Genomic DNA, 26721 nt, shown 5'->3' with positions numbered 1-26721 from the left:
TTCACACTGGCGCAAATGGTAAAGCGACATCTTCTTTACATCATGAAGGAATTGTCAGCAAAGTAAAGACTTCTAATTAAAAAACATTAACATTTCCACTGCAGGCCACATTATTCTATGTCCAGACCCTTTGCTTGTCTAAAAACTTTTTTTTTTTTTTGTATTAATAAGTTTAAAGAAAGGGAATGGGTGCATGTATTCAGTCATACTAACATAAATGCTGGTAACGCTGTAATTTCAAGCTATATATCTTAAAAACACACACAAAAAACACTATTCTTAGATGATGCACCACATTGATGTGATTAAATTTGATCTTTTGATTTATTTTTTTTAATTTATGGGCTCAGTCGAAATCTGTTAGGAGCCTGTAGAATACTTGATGGATGTGGTAATGCTGCGCTCTAGTGGTTGGACGGTGGAACTAACGACAATGCTTTCAAAAATGGAATAAGCTACTGGTGCAACAAGCAATCTTCACCGCGTGTTTACTCTCAGAACTTTCTTTTTGGTTGCATGGGTGTATGCAATGTATTTTAATTACACCCAGGATTCCGCATTATTTCGTAATCTATATGTAATGGAAGGATAACTGATAATTGATTTCAAACGTGCAATTTTTGTTTTTGTTTTTTTTTTCATGAAAATAGGGCCATCGCTGTTTCCTTGAAGAAAAAATGCCTCAAGTATTTATTGTGTCTCAAAAAGTGTGTGGGGGGAGAAAAAAAAATCTGGCTTACATTTTTACAGCACTTGAATAAATATTCACTGGCTTTTCTAAAAAATGATCGTATCATTGACCATAATAATAATAATAATAATCATCATCGTGATAATTGATGATGATTTAAATCAGTCACAGCAAAGAAGAAAGCAGGCGCCGAGGAGGAGTTGCAGTGGAGCGATCAATTGGCTCTCCCCTTTTGTAGTACATACAAGAGTATGTACAGTACTCCAGAGGCTTTGATCATTCTCTTGCAGAAATCCTTAAAATCCTTTCAGTTTGATGCTCATTTTTGCTTGTTTTTTTGTGTGTGTGTGGTTTTTTTTTTCTTATTAAAATCGTGAAATCGTTTGAAAAATATGACGTTTTCACCATATCAATTTAGACAGCACACTTTTAGTTCTCACAAATTCCGTTTGGATCAACCTCATCCGTTTGAGAAGTCTCAGTTTGGCAAGCTAACAATGACATCAGCCCGGGGTGGAAAAGCTCCTGAGGGGAAAATATAATGATAGTGTTACGCGTTCACCAAAAATATGTTAAAGTCGTGCTAAGACATACCGTGTTGTTAAATGTTGCTTGATTACTTGAGGTGCAGATGCAGATTGATTGATACAGTGATGTACTTGAATAGATTATTAGATCCCAGTACTGACGGTTTGAAGGTTTGACGGTTTGTTTCACATTAATTCAAGTCTAATCGGTTCTATGAATTCAAACCAAATATTTTGGACGTCGATCTGGATCACAAATAGTGAAAATGGACTTAAGAGAAAAATAGGAGACAGCTTGAGTGAAAAGAAATGTATATGAATGTAATCTGGAATTTATCTTGAGATATCCTACCTGGAGACAGAGGTGTAGTTAGCATTTTATAGAACAGCGTCAGACACACGTTTGACTTTAGTCTGTGACTTTAAGGGAGAACAAATAAAACTTTGTACAGCCAAAAATGAGAACCGTTCATTCGAGCTAAAAGGAGAAATGACCGCATTCAAGAAAACACTGTAAATTTGGGTCAAATTAAACCCGAATTCAGAGTTGCTCAAGTGGAACTGCCTTGTCCTGAGACTTCAAAACTTGTGAAGGTTGCTTGTTTAGGAACAGCAGGAACACAACACTTTGTGTCCATAAGAGCCACCAGGGATCATGTTTCTGATAGACCAGCTATTCTGGTATCGTAATCTTTTTTTTGTTGATAATTATCATTAGCCTGTGCTCCCAAGGCTGAAGAAAACAAATATCTGGACATTGCTTATTTATTAGCATGACACGTATTCACACTGCAGCACTTCACCTCTCTGCAGATAAACTCTGTTGAATGTATGAAAGCTCATGTGTCTTTTATTATTTAATTGTTTAAACTGAGTCACTGAATGGGCTGGGGCCTAAATACGTGTCAGAGCTGCTGACTGGGTATGAAGCATCCAGACCCCTCAGGTCATCAGGGACGGGTCTACTCAGCGTCCCCAGGGTCAGAACCAAGCAGGGTGAAGCTGCTTTCAGCTTCTGTGGTCCACACCTGTAGAACAAACTCCCTGAACCTCTGAAGGGGGCACAAACTGTCAGCTCATTCAAATCAGGGCTGAAAACACTGCTGTTTACTGCAGCCTTCTTATAGTGTATTGATCAGGGTGATTTGGCATTGATGGATTGATTTAATATCAATTTGCCCGCTGTCGAATTGATCTTAAACTGTTTTATTGATTCTAAATGATTTTTGAATGTTTTAATTCACGTTTTGGATTTTAAACTGATTCTAACTTTCAATTCCCTCTTTACCTCTGTAAAGCACTACGAACTGGCCTGTGTATGAATGGTGCTATACAAATAAATTTGCCTTTGCCTTTAAACAGATAAAAAAAAAATTGATTCATAATACCACTTTCCAGCGTGTCCACTGTCTACAGTATGGGCATGTGCTGCTGACAAAATGTCCGTTAGTCCTCTTGATTATTGTTTTATTTATTCATTTGTTGTAAACACACATACACATACATTTTGTGAGAGCCAATCAGCGTTGATTGGCTGATGACGAAGACACAACTGAATTATCTCAACAATGTCTAGACAGCTGGACAGGCAATCCACAGGCAGGACAGAACACCTGTAGCTGGTGTTCATCCCACAATCTGAGCACTGATCCTAGCCAACAGGTCATAAAACTGGGCACTGGTCAGCTTCAGACAGTACCAGAAATGGTCGTCATCCAGTTCCATAAGAGGGTGGAAGCTGGGTGGACCTCCTCGGGATGTTGTGCACCCTGATGTACCCTTGGCGTTTTGCTCCAGGAGAACAATGGAAGGAATTTTTAATACAGACTTAAAGTTCAGGAACAAGCGTGGTTTACTATCTGATAGATAAGCCCCGCCCATCCCTACTGTCACCTAGTTCTGGCCAGGAGGGCAAAGAATAACTTGGATTGAACAACATATTCGTGCAAACGCATGGCTTTTTTTTTCTCACTTTGGTGAAAACACTGAACACTACAACACTGTTGTAGTGTTTCTGGTCAGCCTCCTACTCCAAGCCACACCTGAAAATAGGCCATTGGTTCCAGTTTGATGAGAGTGACTTGAATGACACAGTGCTTAACGTGCATCATTAATGTTTGAATGGTATTAATAGATTGCAGCTCCTTCTGGTCTTCCGTCACGGAGCGATCTAACAGGAGAGCTCACACGTCACCCTTGTCATCACCTGAAACCAGAAATTAAGACATGTTAGAATTTGGGTGAATCTTGATATTCAGTTCAAGACTTCTTCATCAATATAAAAACAGTCAAAATGAAAGTTTGATCTAGTTTTTCCACTATTATGTAATGCCATAATTAGGGGGCATAACAGTATTAAACATAATAATTCTTTCTTCAGGTCCATTGAGGTGCATATCTGGAACATGGAGATGTGCATGAAACAGGTCTCAGGCACTACATCCATATAATTTTAGATATAATTCTATACTTCAGGTCATGTGCAAGAGGTGTTATATCAAGTGGGATCAGAGTTTTGTAAATGAAGGCAGAAACCGCCTTTAGGATAGTGGGACTCCAATTCGCACTGAACACATTCCATCGAGCTTTCTGGCAGTTGGTGTAGTTTATTTTTAGAAAATCTGTTTTATTTTTGCATGACACTGTTTTATAGACAGCCTCAAGTGGCCACTCAAGGAACTGCAATTTGAGGAACTTCCTCAATGGGGTTTACCTTTCGGTTGCGGGTGCTGTGTCTTCCGCGGTGCTGTTGCGTTCTCTGATTCTACACGCTGTCAGGAGTTGTTCTGAAGAAATGGCAAAAACAGTGAAACTGAACACCGGTGCTGAAATGCCCATTCTTGGATTGGGGACTTGGAAGGTGCGTGTTACCTATTTACGTTACTATGTTTTTCTTGATTGACATTAGGTTTTTACATTGTGAAGTAAGCTAGCTGAACCTACTTACAAAGCGTGGCTGTACCGGTAAAGTTGACGTGGAGTAATCAAAATCACTGGTATAATGTAAATGTGAACCTGAACTGGCGTGTGACTGGTTGTTTTACACGTAATTTCGTTTTGCAGCGGTTTTTATTTACATTGGTCACAGCTAACTTGCATGTCACTAGCCTTAGCTAATGCATTGCAGCCGTGTAGCTTTCTCTAGAAGCTTTGCCGCCGTGTGCAAAACTGCTGGCTCGGGTTACGCAGCTAAATACGTTAAGCTTAATTGTCATTCAGTTTAACAGCGTCGGTTCCCTTGAACCGTGTCTTGTTATAGCAACCAACAATCAAAGGCTGATAAACTAAGACCTTCCTTTTTTTTTTAAGTCTTTAGAGTTACTACCTATGTTTTGTAATCACTCGCGTATCTCAGCAGTTGTATTATATTGCTCCCTCACTTTTAATATATAAATATTAGGATATTGCTGCAAAAAAGACACGAGATATACAGTAAATTGCAGCGAGTTCACGGGTGGGGCCGCCAGAGTGTGACCTCATTCTACCAAACTGTCCACATGAGTAACATTTTTGCACAGTTTGGTGCTTGAATTATGTTGAATGCTGTGCAAGTGCTGGTGCAAAAGTGTATCATGCCATAATGTTGTGATGATATGTCATAAAGTTAAAATAGTTGTTTTTAAATGTACTTGGTGATAAATAACCCAGTGTGTTTATCAGTCTCCACCTGGAAAGGTCACTGAGGCGGTGAAAGCGGCTATCTCAGCAGGCTACAGACACATAGATGGAGCATATGTCTACCAGAATGAGGCAGAGGTGGGAGAGGGCATCCAGGCGATGGTCAAAGATGGCGTGGTCAAGAGAGAGGATCTCTTCGTTGTTAGCAAGGTTTGTTCACCTTTATGTGCTTATACAGCCTTTGTTGATAAATCGTTGAAGTTATGTAACAGGACTAGTTTGTGCAAACTCACCATGACAAGGCAATTCTTTCTTTGCATAGCTGTGGTGCACTTTCCATGATAAGTCAATGGTGAGGCAAGCCTGTGAGAAGACGCTTAGTGATCTGAAGCTGGACTACCTGGACCTGTACCTGGTGCACTGGCCTATGGGCTTCAAAGTAGGCACTCTTGTCCTGCTAAGGACTCTCTGGATCTTGTGTTCATTTTATGTCCATAAAATAATATACATACCATTTCTATAAGAATCCCTTTTAAAGTGTTGCCAGAAACATTCATTTGTTTATTGCATTCAAGCCTGTTTGTTACTACACAGGCTGGCAGTGAGCTGTTTCCTTTGGACAGCAATGGAGAGACCATCAATGATAATACTCACTTTCTGGAGACATGGGAGGTAGGTTCAGGAGACAAACTGCTTTTATTTGCATGAAACGTCTTGAGGATGAAAGTAAAAAAGTAAAGTATGGTGGATGAGTTATTTGAAATGCACAGAAAGTTGCTGAAGCTCAAGGGAACAGAGCAGGGATATTGTAATAAGTCTAGTAACTTGTGTGCACAGGTTTTGTTCAGTATTTGTTCTAATCTTCACGTCAACTCCCAGTGTAATGCTTCATGTTCAATTTCCTCAGGGGATGGAGGCACTGGTCGATGCTGGCTTGGTTAGAGCCATTGGTGTCTCAAATTTCAACAAGGAGCAGATTGAAGCCATCCTGAACAAGCCCGGCCTCAAATACAAGCCTGCTAACAACCAGGTACTTTTTACCCGACAAAATCCATGTGAGCTAGTCCAGCTAAAATCCATTTAAGCTGGACTGGCTCTGTGTTTTGAAACGATACTGCAGTCTGTTTTAGTAGCAAGATCAACTTCATTGTCCTCCTCAAAGGGAGGAGACCTTCGCAGAGGCAGTGTCATTATCTGTCATCCCCCTCCCAGGTCAGAGAAATAAATGTCTTGGTAATTCGCAGCCAACCACAGCAGTTCCCCCTCAGGCCAGACCAATTAGCCATGGTGACCTTATAGTCCTGCTGTTTTCCAGAACCGTCATTCACCATCAGCGTCCTGTTTGTCCTGATCTTGTCATATATTAGAATACAACCCCATTTCCTTGCCTCTTGATGCCAAACACAGACCCAAGACGTCTTTGAAATTGAATTTTGTTGAATATATGTCCTAAAATGATTGAAAAGTACATTAAGTGTAATGTCAAATGTCAGCTTGTGCCTCCAAATAGACAATTTTTGTGGTTATTTTCCGCTTAGCGGGAATTTTTCGAGTTACTAAGCAAAGAAAACCTCTTTTTTTTTATATAAGTGGTACAGAGATGACACCAACGAATTAGACTCATCATAATTTATAGTACATCCTATATCATGCAGTATTTACTTTTGGCCAAATGTGAATGTCTGCGTAACATTTCATTTGTCCTTACCAATGCTGAATCTCAACAACAGACAAGAACAGGATAAATGATGACTTTGTCACCATACCGTGGTCAGTCTCAGCAAGGAGGTTTGGCAACCTCTTGAGTTCTCAGTTTCAGTACAGCTGATTTGAGTTAATTTAATCAATGTGAACTAGCTTGAAGCTGAGTTAAGCGAGTGCACCATGTCTCTAAAAATCAACATGGAGAGAGTGCTGACACTACCATTCTTGATAGCATTAGCTAACAAAAAGAAGTCTGACTCATGAACACCTTCTCATACCATGCTTGACAGAAAAAGAGTGTTTTATATAGTATGCATAATAGACTATGTAAACCAGCCTTGATTTTTATTCACTTAGACAGTAAAACTTCGACTAAAACTTGCGTGACTTGGACTGAATGAATGATGGTGGAAATGTAACAGCATCTGTAAGAGACAGAGATAAACTCAAGATCCAGGCAAGAAAACATGCTTTTGAGCAGGTTAGCTTTACAGACTCAGCCACCATAGTAACATAGTCAGAGCTTAAGTTACCTCTCTTTCTGAGATGGGCTAGAGTTACTCCTCTTTTTCAGGTTTGCATTTACTTTCTTTCTGAAATAGAAAACCCATCCTCATTTTAAGGTTAACAAACTTGGGGTTTTCCCTAAACATGCTTTCTGTAACTGACCTGAGCTTCCATTATGTAGTATTGTAGTATTGCAGTTGGCTGCCTCATTAATCCATGGTTTTTGCGGTGTGTGTGTGTGTGTGTTTCCCAGGTGGAGTGCCACCCATACCTGACTCAGGAGAAGCTGATCAACTTCTGCCACTCTCATGGCATCTCAGTGACAGCCTACAGCCCCCTTGGGTCCCCCGACAGACCCTGGTCAGTTTGCATAACAGTAAAAACACTTCTGAGCTGGATGACTCAGTAGAGTTCTACAATTTGGGTCAGATTTCTTGATTGCTGGCTCAGTATTTGTCAACCTTATGTCTGCCTTGTGACTGTGGTTCCTCTTTGTCAGTGCTGCGGATTTTGTCATGTGTCACACATCTGCCTCTTCTTTCTGTTTGTACATCCTCAATTCCTTTCCTGTCCACGCATCTCTGTCCATCCCACCTGAGACGTGAGTGAAGGGGTTGAGGAAGAAACATATTTATAAACAACGCCAATTAAATATGCCGTGATTATAACATATTGAATTGGCTGTACAATATTAAACAAAAAAAGCATAAGCCAGACTGAACATCAGGACTTACAAAGCAACAGAGCCACAAGTTTTTACAGAAACGGTGAAAGACTGAGTTCCATCATCTTAAGTAACCTGTCCAGTAAAACTTGTGAATACCAAAGGATCACTTGCATGGACTCATTTCTTACCAGGGTTTGCATCACCCACCTTAACTGGTCTAGGGAGCAGGAAAAAAAAACACACATTCACAAAGAAAACCCCACAATGTCCGCACAAACCCAACATAATACAAGCGTCGGCAATAAAAACAACAACTAATGACAATACCAGAAAAAAATGGCCAAAAGAAATCACAAGTGCCAATAGTAAAGTGACTATTTATGGGGCCGGTAACAGCAAAAACAAATATGAGAGATCGAAGGAGGAAAAAAAAGGACTAAAAAATAAAATAAAACGAGAAGAAGAGTTTTAACATCATAACTTGGCTTTACAGGACAGGGGGCATGTTCATATGAGTGTGGAACATATAATTAAATGAGGGGAAAAAGAAAATAATCACTTCATTTTGACCCCCCTGCCACTTTTCTTTCCCCTAAATACAGCTTTTACCCTGACCCAGAACTTTTCACCCACGCTGAAAAATCTTTTTTTTTTTTTTTTAATGGATAAAATCATTTCAAACATTAAAATACATTTGAAACTGTTCAATACTAAAAAGATTCATCATTCACATACATCAAGGGTGTGACACTTTTCCCGCCCTGCCTTTGTAGCGAGTAGAGCAACCCCTTTCTACATTCAGTGATCGCCCTCTGTGTTTGTCATCAGAACGCTGAACGTGAAATGGTATGTTGTGTGTAAACTGCAGGGCTAAACCAGAGGATCCATCACTTTTGGAGGATCCCAACATCAAAGCCATTGCTCAGAAGCACAATAAAACACCTGCTCAGGTAAGGCACCCCACATCTTCAAAATCGTTGAACAGATACTTCCTGTGTGGAATAAAGAAACTACTGCCTTTTATTCCAGTTCATGTGGTTAAATATCCTTCCATGTGTAACTCCATGTTTAGGTCCTTATCCGCTTCCCTATCCAAAGGAACATAATCGTGATTCCCAAATCAGTCACACCTCAGCGCATTCAGGAGAATCTCAAGGTAACTAGCCAAGAAATTGCTCAAATATTTGCCGGGATTTGGCCTCAATCCTCTTTACATGCTCAGTTTATGAGGACTGTTGTGAAAATACCTGCAGGTGTTTGACTTTGAACTAACCGAGGAGGAAGTGAAGACTATACTAGGATTCCACAGGAACTGGAGAGTCTGTCCCATGCAGTGGTGAGATGAATGGGCTTATTTGTTGCATTCACGATATATTGAGGCATCAGGCAACATTTGTGATACCTTTGTTTGTCTCTCCCCATAGGAGCACAAAGCACAAAGACTACCCTTTTAATGCGGAGTTCTGAGAGGAAACACGGTGATGTCGCACACGTGGACAGTGGGTTTGCTAGCTTTCCTGCTCATTCGGGCAGTTGGCGCCTTTAATGTGGCCTTGAAACAAAAGATTTTACATTTTCTCAAGAGTTGCACTGTTACTGGTCCCGTCCCCTTACAGATTTACGCACACTCCAAAGACTTAAAAGCAAAATAAAGCAGCTCAGTCTAAATGTGACAACAAAAAAAGTTTGGATGTCGTTTAGGCTTCCAGTTTTGCACTTGTTATTCAACTCTAAGCCTCATTTTGTAAAATGATCCTTGTTGCTCTATCTGCTTCATTCATGTTGTCTGAGGAGGGTAGGAAGTATATACTTGTGTCCAATGTGTAGCTTAAGTTTGTCGTAGCATTTGAAGGTCCTGAAGAACAAAAATGTGCCAAATATAGATTTATTATTGATGTTCAAAAGTAAGGATTTCCAAGTTAGTTCTGGAAAAGAAACGTTCCACAATAGGAAGAGCATTATTAGTGTTTTATTGGTAGGTTTACATGTTACTGAAAAAAAAAAATCCAACCAGATCCTAATATGAATTTTATTTTATGCGCAAATGTAATACAACCTGAAATTACCTTCCAAGCACTCCTAAATAGCCCAAACTTCCTATTTTTCATGTGACGAATAGCACTTCAAAAAACTGTTACACTATTCTGTCTTACGTAAAGTGCATCACTCTTTATCTGTGTGTTACTCGGAACCATGTGTATGAAGTATAACATGGAATAGTTACTTACACTTGCCGTGTATCGGAAATCATAACACTGTCCTGCTGGAGAAATAAAATGGAGAGATTTGGGGGAAGATTGTTGTGTTTGTCTCTTAATGACCACAAGAGGTCAGTAAATACAATGGAATGATTTGTAAGGCAATTGGATAGCCACATCCACACAGTCGCCACCAAATGTGGTGGGACAGTTGACGAACTTGTTTTAAATATGGAATCGGCAATTAGGAATTAGTTTCAATTTAGAATTTGTATTTGCATTTTGCGACAACAATGGAGTTTGTTACAAAATAATGTCAATTACTTTTATGAGCGCATTTGAAATACACAACAAGGTTTAATACAAGGTTTTTCTTCAAACGCTTGTTTTATATCCACTTTAGACAAAATCAACACCAAACCAAAGAGGCAAAATGCAATGTTTGTCAACGGTATACACCAATTTTTTCCTGATCTATGAAGGGGAACACTTACCGACATTGTTTGGTTTCATGTTAGGAAATTGTATGCTTTTATGTCATCCTCTGCTGCAATGATCCAATCTCCTGTCTGTTCATGTCTGCAGTTGGGTTATCACCTACAAAGAGTCTCACATTAAGTAAGGTTGACGGAAACTGAAATGTGAATAAACCCCTCCAAGCGACACCATCGTCTCCACAGATACTCCCAAACTTCGACTCCAGACAACAGCAACATGGCTGATATAAACTGGTACTGAAGAATAATAAAAAGTTGGTCCAACTGAAGGTCAGTCCATCTAAGGTGTTGTGGATGTGTATGAGTGGCCACCAGGTAGTCCTTTGCAAGCAAATTCCAAGTTTTACATCGGTTACTGACAACCTGGGTATATCGAACTACAGCTGTTGTGTTCGTGAGAGTGTGCAGTGGGTGTGTTAAGTTGCGAGCCTGTTATAAAATACAACACGACTCCTCAAGGCTTTGCTCGGTTTTTCGGCAGTGCAGACTGGCTTCTTTCGTTGTTCTTTAAACAATCCCATCCACATGTCATGTCGAGGATACCACCACTTTTGCGTGGCGTAACCTAGCCTATGTGTCTTGCTCCAAACCACAAAATCGCATTTTCTTTCATTGCACCATATCCAAGACCGTATGGAGTCTACATCTGGATGAGCTCAACGTGTTCAGTTCACGGTGTGAGAGCGTAGCACGTGTCGCGTGCGTGGAGGCTGCCACGATGAGTCACAATATACTTTTACCACTGGTAAAGAGTTTCGGTTGATGTTGTAACTCTTGACTTAGTGAGCAAATCAACCTCAGAATATGATTGCCTCGCGTGCAGTTCTCTCAGAAAGTGTTTTCATCAGCACATCTGCTACGCCTAAAATCCTGATTTGCGACAAGATAATGCCAGGAAAATGTCGCACTTCTGTTTCAGCAGACCTTTGGCTTCGAGCAAAGTTACGACACCTCGCTTGCGTTACTCTCTCTTCCAAGTGAACACACACACACACACACACGCAATCAGCCTTGCACGCTGTCTAACACTCTGATTATACGCTTGAAGTACAATTGAAGCTTTATTACGGCTCATGTTTGACAGTCACCCTTATTTCAAGATTACATCAGTGAAAATATCTTGTTGTGCTGGTGGATAATTCTTCCCAACACTAAACTGGAGGAAGGGATAGTGGATCAGCCCCAATCTGTCAATCAGCTAAGTGTTGCTGATATGATTTCAATTAAAATCCCTGTTTGTGTGTGTGTCTAGAGTAGACATGCATGTCTGTATTATTACAAGCTAGTTTTATTTGTGTGCAGCCACACTTGCCATGTTGGATTCATTTGCCTTCTTTGCTATTGTTCATTTAATAAATGGGGAAGAAACGTACTGTGTTCTAGAGTTGTTTGGATTAAATTATCAGAGAATACGAATTAGAAGATGTCATCCAATGTATCTGTCTAGACAAGTTTATTACAAGAAATTAACTTAGGACATTAAAAGTGGGTTAGGTTATTAAATGTCATTAACAAAAATTCCCGAAATCAATCATTTTAAATCGATAGCCAGTTGTGTTTGATTAAGAAGATTATTTTGTTTTTTCATGTTGTTAAAGTTCTTTTTTTTAACATCAAACTAGACCTATTTTTGTTGTGGAGGACATCCACTGACCTTCCTTGTGCGTAGCTACATAACATTTCTTGTGATCACATGTCTGTTGCACATAAATTCCACAAGTATGCTTCCATCCTTCCATTTTCTATATTCTCTATTATATTCTATTCGCTTATCTGTTCAGGGGGGTGGGCCCTATCCCAACTGATATTGGGTGGGTTTGGGGGGGGGGGGGGGCATCGTAGGGCCATAAAGAGAAGTTAAGAGTTCAGCATCTTGCTCAAGGATACTTGAACATGGTCACCAGGGAAAGTGAGGCTCAAACAATACCAGCATGTAATTAACCAGAAAAATGTGGAAGGGGTTAATAATCTGCATTCAGAGGGAAGTCTTTGTGTTTGGAGGCCCTGTAGAGAAAAGAAGAAGACAATATGTTACTTGTTTTTAAAAAAAAAAACAAAACTTGAGGTTCTATTCTGCTTGTCCGCCCATCGACTCACCATGAAATGGGGAAACCTCTCCAGTTCTGGTTTAAACCGAGCAAAATCCTCATATCGTCCTCTTTCAATGAAAAATCAAACACCTGCAAGGGAAAAAAATTGAGTTGAATCCTTGATAATACCAACAAGAGATAGTAACAGTAAAAAAAACAACAATGAAAGTCAAATAATTTGGAATTAGAGGCACAGTTTGTATACCTGGAAATTCTCCTTAATTCTATGTGGTGTCACTGACTTGACAATCACAGGCATGTTCCTCTCCATGTGAAACCTGATGAGGATCTGGGGGGACAATGCTTAGCATTATTCCCTCGTGAAAGCCTTTGCATGACTAGATTTGTGACGGATCACAGTTTCATTTCAAGTTAATCTTTCCATTCACCAAGCAGTCATGCGTTAATTGAATTGGACGCAGACAGAAATCACTCCAATACAGTACCGGTTTTTACTGATTGGAGTGAGACACTCGTGCATGATGCGCTCTGCTAAAAAACGGAGGACGAGGGTAATAAAACGCTAATAGGATGGATTATCTACGACCACTTTTTTCTGGACTACATTTGTCTGTGCTTCCTGAAAATCAGAGCATGACATCTCAAAAAGACGCAAGCGTATCGATATACTGACTCATGTTAGAGTACTTTTTGTGAGTACTTAAGAATGCCGGAATAAATAGGATATTCAAAATAATTCGAAAGCTTTACTGAGATTTTTTTTTTTTTTTGTACCTGTGCTGGAGTCTTGTCGTACTTTTCGGCAATGGCCTTTATCTTCGGGTTCTCCAGCAGAGACGGTTCTTCTGACGAAGCCCTTTTCGATAATGATAGCATAAAATGTACGCTTACTACATGTTGCAGTTGACAAGTAAACACTGTGAGTACTAACTAGATGATATTGCCATTACAAAACAAAAAGAATGCTTCAAGCTCATTTTGAGTTTGATTATATTTTACCTTTTTGTTTTGTTTTGTTTTGTTTTTTAGCTTATAACCAATTAGCCTAAATGTTGACTGTAGAATGTTAGGCGAAGGATACGTTTCCTAAAGTTTCTGAGGGGCAAAAAATCCTTTGTCTCATTTCCTTAAGCATAACTTGGTCAAAAGATTATCGCAAGCTTGAGCAAAATACGCTTCATTTTTTTTCACATAATCCATTTGTGTCTGATAGAAACATAAAACCTGATGTGAAATCGTACTCTCAAGTCATATTGGAATCAGCTGAGTCGTGTCTCTCACCAGGGTCTGTCAGGGGACCCCAAGGGGCTGTACGCCGTCACTGGGATGTTCTTTGAGAAGCAGTAGTTAATCAGCTTCTGCTGGGTGAGGAATGGGTGGCACTCCACCTGTACACATAGGCCCGCATCAATCAGATACACCCAGTTTATTGACCTATGATTGTGTCATAAAGAGGGCTGGTTTGGTACCTGGTTGGTGGCCGGCTTGTGCTTGAGGTCTGGCTTGTTAAGTATTGCTTCAATCTGATTCTTGTTGAAGTTGGAAACGCCAATAGCCTTGACCAGGCCAGCATCTACTAGCTCCTCCATAGCCTGTAAGACACAAACATAAGAGATGAATCATGGCAAAGGTGCCAGCACAGGTGCTGCTGTTTCCGTGTTTATAGTTTTGTTAACAGTTAGTCGCGCTGCCCTTCAAATTACCTCCCAAGTGTCTAAGAAGTTGCTGTCATCAGAAATAGCCTGGCCTTCCTCATCCACAGGGAAAAGGTCATCCCCTGGCTACAAAAGAAATATAAGAACACAATTTAGTCTGCTGTTGCTCTATTTCTGGGTGATCCAAAAGAAACAGCCACTCTTAGCTGAGGTTGAAGAGGAAATGTTCTGGGCTAGTAATTAACAAAGGGTATCCATTTTCTTCTGCTTATCCTGTAAAGGGTGGGGGGGGGGGGGGGCTGAAGTCTATCCCAGCAGCCTTCAGGCGAGAGACAGGGTTCACCCTGGACAGGTCACCAGTCCATCACAGGACCAACACATTCAGACAGACAACCATTCACACTCACAGCCACACCTACAGTCAATTTAGAGTATCAATCAGCCTCGTCCTCTCTTGATGACTTTGCACTGTGGGAGGAAGCTGGAGTACCAGAGAGAACCCACACAGGAACAGGGAGAACATGAAGACTCCACACTGAAAGATCCCGTGCCCGAGCCGGGACTCAAACCCGGAACCTTCTTGCTGTGAGGCGACAGTGCTGACCACTGCACCACCATGCCACCATTTTTTGAGCATTTCTTTTAAAAGGTTTACTATTTTCTTGGAAGCCAGAGTACAAACCTGTACTCCTATGGGGAGGTGCATGAGATAGAGGTCCACATAGTCCAATTTCAGGTCACTGAGGGTCTTCTCACAAGCCTTCCTCACGAGAGACGGGAGGTGGAAGGTGCTCCATAACTACGGAGGGAGAGGGAGAGGATTTATTTGGTTGCGACTGGCTTTTTGAGGAGTCTGGAGAATCCAGAATTGTTGTTCATAATCTTTATTTGGTGTTAAGTATTATGAAGGGGAAATGCATGTTGTAGATTATATATAATGTACTATAAAACAGTAATTGCCTACATAAACCCTGTTTTTTTTTTTCATTTTTTTAACCATTTGTTTATACAGATTGAGAAAAGACCTCAGGCAGAGGAGGACACTCGCTCTGGCTCCAGCCTGAATTATTTTCTGCATCCCAACTTGCCAGCCGGCCTTACAACCTGAGCATGTCCTCCCTTTTCAAGTGAGTATTCTACTTTAGCTGAACAAATACAGCCTATGTATCATCAGTTTAGTCATGAGCTACACCGTGTTTTGAGCTTTCATGTTACCGTCTTCCACTGTCCAACCAGCGTACGACATTGTTACACTGAACATCCAATCAATATCAGTGCTACTGGGATATCCTTGATAATTTTATGAGTTGAAATTCAAATCTGTGCTGCAGACTGTTTCATTTTCACGGCACCAATTGTTTTGGGCTGGGCTGAGGCAGATTCCAGGGCTGTTTTAATTCCCAGTCCTGTTCCTGGGTGTGACCTAAGTAAACTGCAGAAGCTCTGTATTTCGAGTTCAGCTGAGGACGGGGGAAAAAAATGCAGTTGAAGTTCAAAACTGTGGACTAAAATCTCTGTGGGCTGACCGACTCTACCTTACTGACGATGAACAGATCCTCTCTCTTCACTGCTCCTTTGTTAATCATGGCACCGACTGCATCCCCAACTTCCCCCTCATTCTGGTAGATGTAAGCACCGTCGATGTGCCTGTAACCGGTATTTATGGCTGTTTTCACAGCCTCCAAAATTTGCCCTTCACCCGCCTGTGCAGTGCAATACAAAGAGAAGGAATTTACACATGCAGATAAGCATCACCCGTCATTGAAGTCGCCTTCGAATGAATGGTTCTGGCTTTTATGAGTGACTATTTCGAATATTTGACATGGTCAGAAAAGTCTTTCTTTCATTGCTGGTGTCATTCATGCAGCTGTTTTAAGTATTAATCAGTAAACTGTATCTCAGTCCATTAGGGCCTGATGAAATGAATCAAAAGATTATGGGGGTTGATGCTGATACAGAGAGAGAGAGTAACAAACTTATTAGCAAGGCAGTTAATGGTACGAAAGCGCATAGAGTTAATGCACAGAGACTTACCCTCCATGTGCCGAGACCCAAAATAGGCATCTTTGCTCCGTTGTTGAGAGTAACTTCACGTATCATGTTGGAGATATTAGGCAGTTCAACAGGTCTGATCACTAAGCAGCCAAATGTACAGGCAGACTCTTGCCACAGTTCACTGAGGGAGGAGGCAGCCTATATAGGAATAAGGGAGTCGAGGAAGAGGAGGGGTGTGCGGGTGGGGGAGGTGTTACGACCACGAAACCACACACAGCTCCTAAAACAGCGAGTTCATACCCAGGGGTATGTGCAGTTGACTTAGTGTGTTGACTTAGTGTGCTTGTTGTGACGGTGCAGTCAACACACCAATATGAGTAGACTTTGGCAAAAATGCAAACGAACAGCAGAACGTTCAAAGTCACGACGCTGCGTCGAGTGGCTGTCAGACGCTCTGGAGTTCTTTGAAGCCTTTACAAAAGTCTTAACTGTTTTTAAATGATTACTGATTTTGTAATACTAAAGTTATAAAGTTACATATTGTCCCGTGTCCAAATAAAATTGTAGCGCAACGAATGTGTAAACAAATAAAAGGCAATCAAAAGAAATGTTTGAAGACGTAACATTTACCAGAGACAATCAATGAATGACCCACGAAAGAAATGAGAGTCTGGATTGATGTGTGACTAATTTTATGTTGAGGTTTGACAAACACATCTATAGTTAGCCTACTGATGTTACATAACTGCATGACCAAAAGTGTTTCTGTGGTGTTGTGGTTGTTAACTGGACGACAACATAGATTTGCACTCCTCTGAAAAAATGTCGAGATTGCATCGATGCAAATCAATTCAACCTTTGCGTGAGGGCCAGTGTCAAATCTAGAGCTGGACTCAAAAAACAAAAGGATAAGGTGCAAAAAAAGCCCTCACTCGCACTCGGTTAGCGGTGGAGAGGGCCATCGGCCAGCTGAAGGGTCGGTGGCGCTGTCTGGACCGGAGTGGGGGCGTGCTGGTCTATCAGCCGGAAAAGGTGTGCTGCATTGTGATGGCTTGTGGCGTCCCTCACAATGTGGCCAACCTGCATGGCGTCCCCCATGCTGAGCAGCATGTCCCCCCACGGGATGACCCAGAGGCTGAAGGGATGGACGCCAATCCCGGCCGGGCAGCCGTCCTCGCACGGCAGACTTTCATTTCCAATGTGAATGGGTAAGAAACAATCACACGATTCATGAAGCCAGATGATTTTATTTTCTCAACTAAACGCTCTAGTACGATAATAAGGCGGTTGAGCAGCTCATTGTACCCCGTTACTTCCCTGATGATGTCCTCCTGAGACTGCAGGACCGCCTGTGTGAGGACCCTCCCGCTGGATCCATGTGGGCCGGAGGATGCACCGCTGGGTCCGGATGGCCTGGAGGACCGTCCACCGCTTGTCGGCCTGGTGCTGGGGCCGGGGGACGGACTGGCCCGAATGCCGCTGGTCCTGGCGGAGGACTCTGAGCCAGCGGACGGGCTGGCGAGGGAGCCGGCAGGGATGCTGCACGTCGGCGGCATTGCAGACAGATCAATTTCTGTCAGTAAACATATTGGTTTATTGAAATGGCAGATTGTGTATTGTTTTGCGTTTACAAAGCATGTGGAAATGTTGCGTAAGAGAGTTATTACTCACCCTCAAGGCTCTCGGAGTCAGCGTGGGTGGCGGCGACAATCCCCCCCCACAGAGATGCTGCCCATGACTGCCACCACCTGCTGCTCAAAATCGGTCAGGTGCCCCTCTCCCTGACCCCCACCTGTCTGGCCGGCACTCCACTGGAGGGCAGCTGTACGCCGCTTGACCTCCACTTTGAGGTCTGACCACTTTTTTTTAATCTTCGCGGGGGTGCGTTGCTCGGAACCCACCTCGTTCACCCTCTCACTTCTTATCCCACTCTACGTTTTTTTGTGTATACTGACACCACTGGACAGGCTGCCAAATAGAATCTGCTGTTTCTCCTCCACCTCTGCGACCAGCACCTCTAGCTCTGGGACACACAAGGACATAATTTCGAAGAAAAAAAACATATTAACGACATTTTATTTCTGAAAATTCTGTGTTAAAATTGGCGTCAATCGGCCAAACTATTGGCCAATTACCGTTATGCTCCAATGGCAATAATAGGCCGATTATATCGGAGTAATGGGTCGGGCCCTACTAACTAGTTGTCTTTATATTGACTGTTATTTACAAAATTCATTCTGCAAGACTGAAATATGTAAAAGCCTCTGGTTAACTTCTTCATGTACTCTTTTCATTATTCTACCAACAACTTCACTTTCTGCTGTGCCACAATCGCATAAGAGATTTCAGCTGGACCTCCATTTTATTTTGTAGGGTTTTATTTGACATCTAGGCCTGTTATTTATCTGTTTGTTAATTTGTGTTTAATTGTGGCAAATGTTTTATTTTGTATCCACATCATCCTTTTGGCTCTTTAAAGTACACTGTGCTTCCACTGCGACTGAAATGTGCTATACAAAGCTAAGCTTGCTTATTTTTGACTGATGTTTTCTAAATATGTCATCCTTTTTCACTCCAGATTAAATTCTGGCTCCTTACTTCCTGTTTTATGACACAATGCTCTTTACTGGGGTTTTAATTTGAAAAACAGCTTTCTAAAATGAACTTGGCTATAATGTATCAACCATAGCGACCTCTCTACCTGAACAAAATGTGAAAAACTGAAGATTAACAAAGAGTTAAATTGCACTTTATTGTTCCAGTTAGTGACTGCCTGCTGCCCTCTACATGTTATTCTATGATACTACAATTTTTAAATTTCCTTAACCGTGTAATGTACTACCATCCATCCATTTTTTTCCCCTTATCCTGTTAAGGGTCATGGGGACGGCTGGAGCCTATCCCAGCAGCTTTCAGGTGGGTAGCGTGTTTCAATCTGTACGGGTCACCAGTCCATCACAGGGCCAACATATATAGACCAACAACCATTCACAGTCACACCTACGGTCAATTTAGAGTATCAATCAGCCTCGTCCCCTCTTGATGTCTTTGGACTGTGGGAGGAAGCTGGAGTACCAGAGAGAACCCACACAGGAACAGGGAGAACATGCAAACACGACGTGAAGACCCCCATATATATATATGTATATATATATATAGAGAGAGAGAGATAGATATCTATATAGATATATATATAATGTTAAAATTCAAAGTGAGAATTCCTAAAAATTGCAAGAGAATATAGAAATGGGGGCGGCACAGTGGTGCAGTGATTAGCACTGTTGACACAGTAAGAAGGTTCCAGACTGAGTAGCATTTATCAATATGCTAAACTGTTCTGTTGTTGCTGACAGCCCTTGACGCCCTAAAGGGCTTTGGAGTCGACCACTCTGGTCTGTAAAGTCATGGTAATTTAGTAGTAAAAATGCTAATTAACCCTGTTTGTATCATAGTTAAAATTCTGTAATATTAAAGTTTAAAAATGTTATTGTTACGATGGTAAATAATTATCCTATTCTACCTTGGAATTGATGGAACAATATTCAATAAGGGTAAAATGCAATTGTTTCACTCTCCCAAAACACAACTAACACGTTTGCTCTTGTAATGTTTTATTCATTCTTCAAACAAACCACCCAGTCATCATTCAGAGCACTCTCAACTCTCACACACACACACACACACACAAAGTGCAGACATTAGACAATGACATCTTTACAGCACTGTCTATGAAAGATAGGCAACATGAGGAGCAAAGGTGCTAAATATTGCACATTATGATCAGTTCTGGACCTTTAAGCTTCACTGACTCACTGTCAGACTTCTGTAACCATCAAAACAACCGATTACAAAACACCACACACATGCGTTGCCTGTTGCTACCAGCATTTGTCACGGCCCTGACAATAAGTTCCCACACTGCGGGTAGATGCGTGTCTGCAGGAAGAAAATGAGGTAACAGTTGATAATGGCAGACTTGCTCAGGACATTTTTTTTCACAGCAAAAACTGATGCAAGCAATATAAATCCAAATTTGAGGTCAGGGTATTGGAAAAAAAAAAAAAAAAACGAGAAAACGTCAGAATATACTGCTTATAGCATGTAGTAAAAGGATAAAGATCATGTAAATGAATATTATTGCCTGACTGCGATACATTAGCTTTAGTATTGTCATACCTGAGACTATGTGATTGTACCATTATAAAATGATGACTTTTCAAACAAAATTAGATACGCTGAAGCTGGAAAGCTAAATTATGTGGAGTTAGAACTTATCTGACAGACATGTTGTGAGCAACAAAGCTGGTGTGTTATTGCTTGGAAGCAGCAGTTTTATCAGGCTGATATTTGTTCCGGGAGGAAATTACATACAATCAAATACTACACCACACAAAACCACCTTATTCCACCGAGTGATAAATTAGCATTTTGTTTAAAAAAAAACACACCTAGAACCTCAACCCAGCAGTGTCCAGAGGTTGTCCCGTGTGTTTCAAGAGCAGTCAGTGAAGGTGGTCACCATGTTGCCCCGACGCTGCGTCACCGTCCTGCAGTGCTGCTTTGCTGAGCCGTGAAATCTACTGTCAGTCCTGGAGGTGTGGGAATTAAAGGAGAACATTTTCTCCAAGTCCTCAAACATGTCATCAAACAGTCCTCCTCCTCCAAACGCCCTCCTCTGTCGATTCATGGCGTCCCGGTGGGCCTGGAAGTGGCTGTCAAAGTGCCTCTTTTGGTGGGTTTGATGGTGGGAGTGGAAATGGTGTTGGTGTCCCTGCTGGTGACCAAATGGGTCATAGTCCTTGAAAAGGTCGTCAAAGTTGAAGGACTGGAACTGCTGGTTGAAGTTTGCGCTGCCACCTCCTTGTCTGTGGCCCTCACCTGGTGACGGGCCGTGACCAAACTGGTCGTACTCCCGCCTCCTCTTATCGTCAGATAGTGTCTCATATGCTGGCGGACAAAAATTATACATTAGGTCAGTCAGTCATTAAATTGTGTCTTAGGTGTAGATAACAGATTAATGGTCATTACAGGGTTCAAACACATTTGAAAGATTTCAGGACTTTTCCAAAACTGTTAGGAACCTTCTCATGACTCAACATTAACTGAAAAATCCATGTCAAAATCTACCAAAAGATATTACTACTCATTACATGCTATGTGGTTTGATACTTTAACATGTGTTGAAGTGACTCATTAGAAAAGTCAGGACATTTTTCTAAGCCAGTCCTAACTATACCACGAGGACATTTGCGTGACTTCGTCAAACCTTTTCAGTCCTGGAAATTTCTTTTTCCTTATTCCATGATATTCTACATTGCCAGGACAATAGGAGCTCTGTATCTATTAAAACGAATACACTAAGGAAAGAGTGTACCAGTTACTCTGTTCAATGCTTGACTGTCATCATGCATCACATGTCACTGCCCAACAAATATAAGACACTTCTACAATTTTATTCACAGTTGAAGAGTATGTTAGGTGTAATTCATGTTTAAATAGGCACATCCAATAACCCACACTGTGCAAAAACGTTCAGTTTACACATATGAAGGAGTGTAAAACAGGCTCCATACAGATGAGAATAGAAGTGTAATGGGTACTTTTTTCTTAACATACACGTACCCTCAGCTATTTCTCTGAACTTAGCCTCGGCGTCTGGGCCCTTGTTTCGGTCCGGGTGGTACTTCAATGCCAGCTTGTGGAAAGCCTTTTTGATCTGGCGCTCCGAGGCATCTCTGGGGACCCCCAGTATGTCGTAGTAGTCCCTCTTGGCCAGGATGAACTCCGAGATCAGGAGGATGTGTACTGCTAGCAGCAACACAAGCTGAGCCGTAGCCATACTGCTGGATCAAGGCAGCTAGCGGTTGAGAGGAGACTGCACCGTTAATGACGTCTGACAGAGAAGCAGGACTTTAAATGAGTAAAAAAAACAATTACAAATTGTTCAGTATGTAAATAAAAAGAGCTACAATAAAATAAAAAGGCAAATGTTAGTGTTTCATAACCCCCTAGTTTCGACATAGAGACGCTACAAGAAAATGTCAACTCACCCTTTTGGCTGAGAAAGTGAGAAAGCTACGTGTTAATACAACTCTGTTTTTCTTCTCAACCACAGCTAACCTACAACCGCGAAAATAATGGAATGGAAGGGGATTACCTGGAGACCGACTGGGTGACAAACAGGCTGGGGACACTCCTATCAGCCACCGACAGCTCCAGCTGATGCGAAACCCAAGCTAACGGTTGTTGACGAGTTACATTCCTGAGCTGTAGCACCACGACTCGCAACCCTATTGGTCAGTTTCTCGGCTCGGTGACTCACGTCGCTTTGATTGGTGGAAACAGAGCGCACGTGGTGGTTTTTATTGGAAGGAGAAGCAAGACTGTCATCTGCGTATTTCCGTCTTCGCTTTGTTGTCGTACCGACTAAGCTGCTTGCTTCACCCCCGTATGTGTCGTTGTTTATTGTGTACAACTCTGAATGGATATTGAACATTTTTTTGATTCATTCTCAAATTACAAATGCACGCTCTCGCTTCGACTTTGTTTTGTATTAGTTTGTGTCTATAGACGGTGTTTATCTTCAGCCACCGAGGTGACGACACTTCCGCTACAAACGCTACAACCCGGATGTGACAGTCGGAAATGTGGCTTTTGTTTTTATGAAATACTTAAGCTACAAGCATTTCTTTCCAAAGCTTTTCCATGCAGTTTTGCTGCAGATATGCCGCGGTACTGCGCTGTGAAAGTCTGCAGGAACCGCGGGGGGGCAGCGTCGAGGCAAGACAACAAGAGAATTAGCTTCTATCCGTATGTCTCACTTCTCAGGACTCGCCATCTGTCAAAATATTTCTTTATCTTGTATTGCTTCCTTTTTTGATACATTTTCATTTTAATTTGATTTAAGTATTTGTTGTTTCAACTATGGGAGGTAACTAACTAACGATTACACAGTGAATAGCGATGTTCATTATGCATGTTAATACAAATGTACTTTGGGGATGAGAAGAGGAGCTTTAGTCGAGACTGATAGGGAGGGAGTTATGTATATCTACAGTGGCTCTGAAGAGAAAACTACTACTACAACTTGCAAGGTGTTTCTCAGTTATTTTAATTTACAGTTTATTATGTTCTTTTGCTGTTGTGGTTTTTTTTCCCACTTTCTGTTGTTGCTGCGTTTTTTTTTTATTTCTGTTGTGTTATTTCCAAGGCCGCCTTAATACACGGGCTTACCTGGGCTGAAGCCGGGGGGGGGGGGGGGGGGGTCACCGAATTTAGGGGCCTCTCATTTTGGGGACATGATGAGCTGAAAAAGTCACATTGTTTTGTAACTTGTCAGTTTTCCTGTGTGCTGTATTGCCTACATTATAAATTGGGACTACTTTATGTTGTAGTAACACGTTACATGCGCTATTTAGCGCCCATTGAGCTGTATATAGTTCTGTTACATTCTGGATTCTACAAGTAAAGAGCCCTTTAACTTAGTTTATCTCTCCAGTGTCTTTATTAATAATATATTTGTGTTAATAAGCCACATACACAACATCCTGTCAGTCACTTTATACCACATTGGAGGCTGCTGATTGATCTGAATTAACCTTTTGCTAAGCCCAACCCTGCCCCCTATGTGCCAAGCTGTCATCCTTTGCTTGGTTTAGTTGCAAAATGATGAGAAAAAAGAAATTTGAGAGCAGTGTCCACCAAAGAAAATTAGCTCTAGGAAAGCAAAATTAGGGAAAAGAGTTGCTGAAGAGCATCCCAAAGCTCTCAGGATTCTTTAAATCACCGGATGATAGTGGGCCCACAGCGGGACGCTCACGATCTAACCCCCCGGTGGCAGCAGATGAAGCGGAGGCGGGGCCCTTGCAGGTGGAGGTAACAGCCACGGAGCGGAGGAGGAGGAGGGGGAGGCACACCATGAGCATCAGAGAGGGGGAGACAAGTCAGACAGCAATGATGGGACAGGGCTTAAAAAAACCTCTCAGCCCTGAGGCCTATAGTTTGGTTAAGGCGGCCCTGGTTATTTCTGGTTTTAGATTTGCTGTATTTGTTGTTGTTTTTATTTATTTTTTGCGATTTTATGTTTTTCCTTATTTCCTGCTGCCTATTTTGTTTGCTTTGTTTTTTTTTCTGTTAGGTTTGCTGCTTTGTTTTGCTTTTATAGTTTGCTTTTAATTGATATTTTGCATTATTTCTACTTTCTTTTTTTTAATCTCTGGAGATTTTTTTTTTTTTAGATAAGCCTGTACTCAACTGTACATAATCAATTTCTATTAATTTTTTTCTTTGTCTGGTTCTTTTTTTTAAAAAATAAATAAATAAATAAATGTGCAAAAATACAAAACTAAAACTAGCTGTTTACTGTTAGGATTTTCACTTTAGGGCGAATGTACATATTGATGCCTAACCTAAGTGACACAGACTTTATTTTTCTGCTTCCCTGAGATTTCCCTTGCAAGACAAACAGAGGCTTCAGAAATGGGTGGACAACATGAGGCGGGACGAGTGGACTCCGAGCCGACACCAGTATCTGTGTAGCGAGCACTTCACTGAAGATTGCTTTGATATCAGATGGGGCATCCGCTATCTAAAGAACACAGCCATCCCTACCATTTTTCCTCCTGCTGAAGACGTATGCATCTTGTTACACAGCAAAAACTCAAACTTTAGGTCAAATTAAAACTTGAGATTTTTCTTGTTGAATGATTTTGTATTAACCCAATCTTATTATTTTGACTTTTTTTCAGGACGCAGACAAATTGCCTGTTAAACGAATCTCCAAACCCAAATCCAGGATATGTGACATTGAACCATTGGGATCTGAGGCCCCTCTTTGCAAGAGGCCACTCATATTGAGCAGAATATGCAAAAAGGTCCAATCAGGTGTTGCGGAACACACACAAATACCAGATCCTACTCGTGTAGGTGGGTTTGAGCTGCCTCTGGTGTCAGACGCCAGCATCATCTGTCCTTCAGATCTTCCTGACGGACAGACACCAGGTGATGGTGGATCGCCAGCAACCTTCCTCGCTCTCTCCTCATGCAGTGACGGTGAAGAGCGGGCCAACCCCTTTGTTAGGGTGCTCTGCTGTGATTCGAAAGACACTTCATCTGCTGGTGAGGCAGACATTGACGTTGCTACCCTGCAGCCAGCAATGGACCAGACTTTCAGCTTTGTTACTGTAGATGTTGTCAATGAAAAACCTGTAGATGGCTGTTTGGGGGAAAGATGTCCAGACGAGGTGGAGCACACATCAGTTTATGAGCACTCATACTGCAGAATGGACACAGACAAAGATCAACTTTGGAGTAAAATCTTGAGTTTGCATGGGAAGATCTTGGAGCTGGATCACAGGGAGGAGAGCACAGTGGCTAAAATTCGGGCTTTGGAGACTGAGATAGCCCTGCTGAAAAGAGATAGTGCGGTTTTTAAAGAGAAGCAGAAGGTGTTAGAAGAATATATATCATCCGTAGTGCTCTAATTTTGCAATGAACTAACAGCTGTGAACTTTGAAATTACATTGTGAATGTTTCTGTCGATAGTTACACTCAAGTCACTTTTGCATAAGTTGCACATGTTCCAGTACACACTGTACGTAAAAGGTGGCAGCAAAAATGGTCTTGTTTGATTCAACTCTATTGAAGCCCAACTGCCTTCATGTTTCCAATTATGCTCTTAATGTCCACACTGCTTTGAAGAAACAGTGTCACTGTTTCCATCTCAAATCTTAAGTGTGAATGTGCTTGTCAAGTTTGTGTTTTTCTCATGCATATTTGTTTTTTACATGAGCAGATCTTCCTCGGTATGTCGTCAATTAATGGTTTTCATCAGCCTGTATGAACATTTCTTGTTGGACCATTGCCTTTATTTCAGTGTCTTTGTCCCCTGTTTATGATGTCATATTAAATCATGAATGTCGGCAGTGAGCAGGAGATATCTGTTTTTCTGTCTTAATTTCAGTCCACTTTGGAACTTTGACATGCAACATTTTGCATGGATATCTTAATCCCTGCGTCTTCATTTACAGTGTAAGGCTGACTAGTGTATCCACCCCTTCGCCAGAATGAATCGCTGCACTGGTGATGATGTAGGTCAGTAAAGGTAACAAATCACCCACATTTAGCGCGTCGCAATCCAGATCCAGGAAGGCACCAATTAGCATGTTGCAAGCTGGCATGAATACTGGGTAAATTGCTGCATCGTTAGGGTTCATTTTTCAACAGTAAACTGCTTTAGAAGTCAGTTCCAGTCATTTGGTGGTAGGGATGCGCATTAAAGAATTTGCATGTCATCTGTATCAGCAGTTACTGGTCAAAACATATCAGTATTCATTTGATGGCGTATATTCATAGCGACCAAGTTTTACTCAAGTTTTTTTTTATTGTTTGCTCATGATAAATTATGTGGAAGGGATATGTGTGTGTGTGTGTGTGTGTGTGTGTGTGTGTGTGTGTGTGTGTGTGTGTGTTCTGTAAATAAAAAAATACCAGCTCCTGGTCAAAATCAGTTCTATAAGTATCTGATATCAAATCGGATATTTTCATACCATGCTTATTTCTTTGGCACCAATCAGCTTCATGATGGGAGAGGATGCATCACAACATGGCCAG

At 41.4% G+C, this 26721-nt stretch overlaps 4 protein-coding genes across 10 annotated transcripts; 2 read left to right on the top strand and 2 right to left on the bottom strand.

The window, feature by feature from the left end:
- The first annotated feature begins 3906 nt into the window (after positions 1–3906).
- On the top strand, positions 3907–16341 carry LOC147262946 (aldo-keto reductase family 1 member B1-like). Of its 2 annotated transcripts, XR_015112508.1 has the most exons (11): positions 3907–4078; positions 4879–5046; positions 5159–5275; positions 5431–5508; positions 5744–5866; positions 7301–7407; positions 8583–8664; positions 8787–8870; positions 8968–9050; positions 9139–10679; positions 15128–16341. XR_015112508.1 is itself a non-coding variant. In XM_086202268.1 (10 exons), the coding sequence occupies exons 1-10, from the start codon at positions 4013–4015 to the stop codon at positions 9179–9181; spliced, it is 951 nt and encodes a 316-aa protein (XP_086058394.1). In that variant the 5' UTR covers positions 3907–4012; the 3' UTR covers positions 9182–12150. The 2 variants fall into 2 exon arrangements, 1 of the variants encoding a protein (XP_086058394.1); XM_086202268.1 differs by lacking the exon at positions 15128–16341 and having other exon boundaries at positions 9139–12150.
- On the bottom strand, positions 9516–16503 carry LOC147262945 (aldo-keto reductase family 1 member B1-like). The gene is made up of 10 exons (XM_086202269.1): positions 16150–16503; positions 15651–15818; positions 14798–14914; positions 14164–14241; positions 13930–14052; positions 13742–13848; positions 13235–13316; positions 12705–12788; positions 12507–12589; positions 9516–12413 (listed from the first exon to the last, which is right to left on the bottom strand). The coding sequence occupies exons 1-10, from the start codon at positions 16213–16215 to the stop codon at positions 12371–12373; spliced, it is 951 nt and encodes a 316-aa protein (XP_086058395.1). The 5' UTR covers positions 16216–16503; the 3' UTR covers positions 9516–12370.
- Positions 16504–19692: 3189 nt separating this feature from the next.
- On the bottom strand, positions 19693–22413 carry LOC147262944 (dnaJ homolog subfamily B member 9-like). Of its 4 annotated transcripts, none has more exons than XM_086202264.1 (3): positions 22268–22413; positions 21733–21967; positions 19693–21057 (listed from the first exon to the last, which is right to left on the bottom strand). In XM_086202264.1, the coding sequence occupies exons 2-3, from the start codon at positions 21947–21949 to the stop codon at positions 20603–20605; spliced, it is 672 nt and encodes a 223-aa protein (XP_086058390.1). In that variant the 5' UTR covers positions 21950–21967; positions 22268–22413; the 3' UTR covers positions 19693–20602. The 4 variants fall into 4 exon arrangements, with proteins under 4 accessions (XP_086058390.1, XP_086058392.1, XP_086058391.1 ...); XM_086202266.1 differs by having other exon boundaries at positions 21733–22020; positions 22268–22409; XM_086202265.1 differs by having other exon boundaries at positions 21733–22003; positions 22268–22408.
- On the top strand, positions 21585–26127 carry LOC147262943 (THAP domain-containing protein 5-like). 3 transcript variants are annotated; one of them, XR_015112506.1, is made up of 4 exons: positions 21585–22030; positions 22226–23204; positions 24556–24742; positions 24858–26127. XR_015112506.1 is itself a non-coding variant. In XM_086202262.1 (4 exons), exons 2-4 carry the CDS (start codon positions 22592–22594, stop codon positions 25590–25592), a joined length of 1251 nt encoding a protein of 416 aa, XP_086058388.1. In that variant the 5' UTR covers positions 21594–22030; positions 22226–22591; the 3' UTR covers positions 25593–26083. The 3 variants fall into 3 exon arrangements, 1 of the variants encoding a protein (XP_086058388.1); XR_015112507.1 differs by having other exon boundaries at positions 22226–22558; positions 24858–26123; XM_086202262.1 differs by having other exon boundaries at positions 21594–22030; positions 22226–22920; positions 24858–26083.
- Positions 26128–26721: the final 594 nt, after the last annotated feature.

Source organism: Aulostomus chinensis, chromosome 4 (assembly GCF_037954235.1).
Source record: "Aulostomus chinensis isolate RoL2024-O1b breed Wild chromosome 4, RoL_Achi_v1.0, whole genome shotgun sequence".
Taxonomy (NCBI): Eukaryota; Metazoa; Chordata; class Actinopteri; order Syngnathiformes; family Aulostomidae; genus Aulostomus; species Aulostomus chinensis.
This window is presented reverse-complemented; position numbering and strand designations above follow the sequence as displayed.

Bases quoted from the DNA above. Each gene is read 5' to 3' on its own strand.
- LOC147262943 (XM_086202262.1), top strand. From the start codon at position 22,592: ATGGATATTGAACATTTTTTTGATTCATTCTCAAATTACAAATGCACG. The intron at 22,921-24,555 runs GTATGTCTCACT...TGCTTCCCTGAG, and splicing joins AAGAGAATTAGCTTCTATCC to ATTTCCCTTGCAAGACAAAC. The intron at 24,743-24,857 runs GTATGCATCTTG...ACTTTTTTTCAG, and splicing joins TTTTTCCTCCTGCTGAAGAC to GACGCAGACAAATTGCCTGT.
- LOC147262944 (XM_086202264.1), bottom strand. From the start codon at position 21,949: ATGGCTACGGCTCAGCTTGTGTTGCTGCTAGCAGTACACATCCTCCTG. The intron at 21,058-21,732 runs GTACGTGTATGT...TTTGTCCGCCAG, and splicing joins GTTCAGAGAAATAGCTGAGG to CATATGAGACACTATCTGAC.
- LOC147262946 (XM_086202268.1), top strand. From the start codon at position 4,013: ATGGCAAAAACAGTGAAACTGAACACCGGTGCTGAAATGCCCATTCTT. The intron at 4,079-4,878 runs GTGCGTGTTACC...TGTGTTTATCAG, and splicing joins TTGGATTGGGGACTTGGAAG to TCTCCACCTGGAAAGGTCAC. The intron at 8,871-8,967 runs GTAACTAGCCAA...AAATACCTGCAG, and splicing joins GCATTCAGGAGAATCTCAAG to GTGTTTGACTTTGAACTAAC.
- LOC147262945 (XM_086202269.1), bottom strand. From the start codon at position 16,215: ATGATACGTGAAGTTACTCTCAACAACGGAGCAAAGATGCCTATTTTG. The intron at 13,849-13,929 runs GTACCAAACCAG...CTATGTGTACAG, and splicing joins ACAAGCCGGCCACCAACCAG to GTGGAGTGCCACCCATTCCT. The intron at 13,317-13,741 runs GTGAGAGACACG...ATTATCGAAAAG, and splicing joins GGGTCCCCTGACAGACCCTG to GGCTTCGTCAGAAGAACCGT.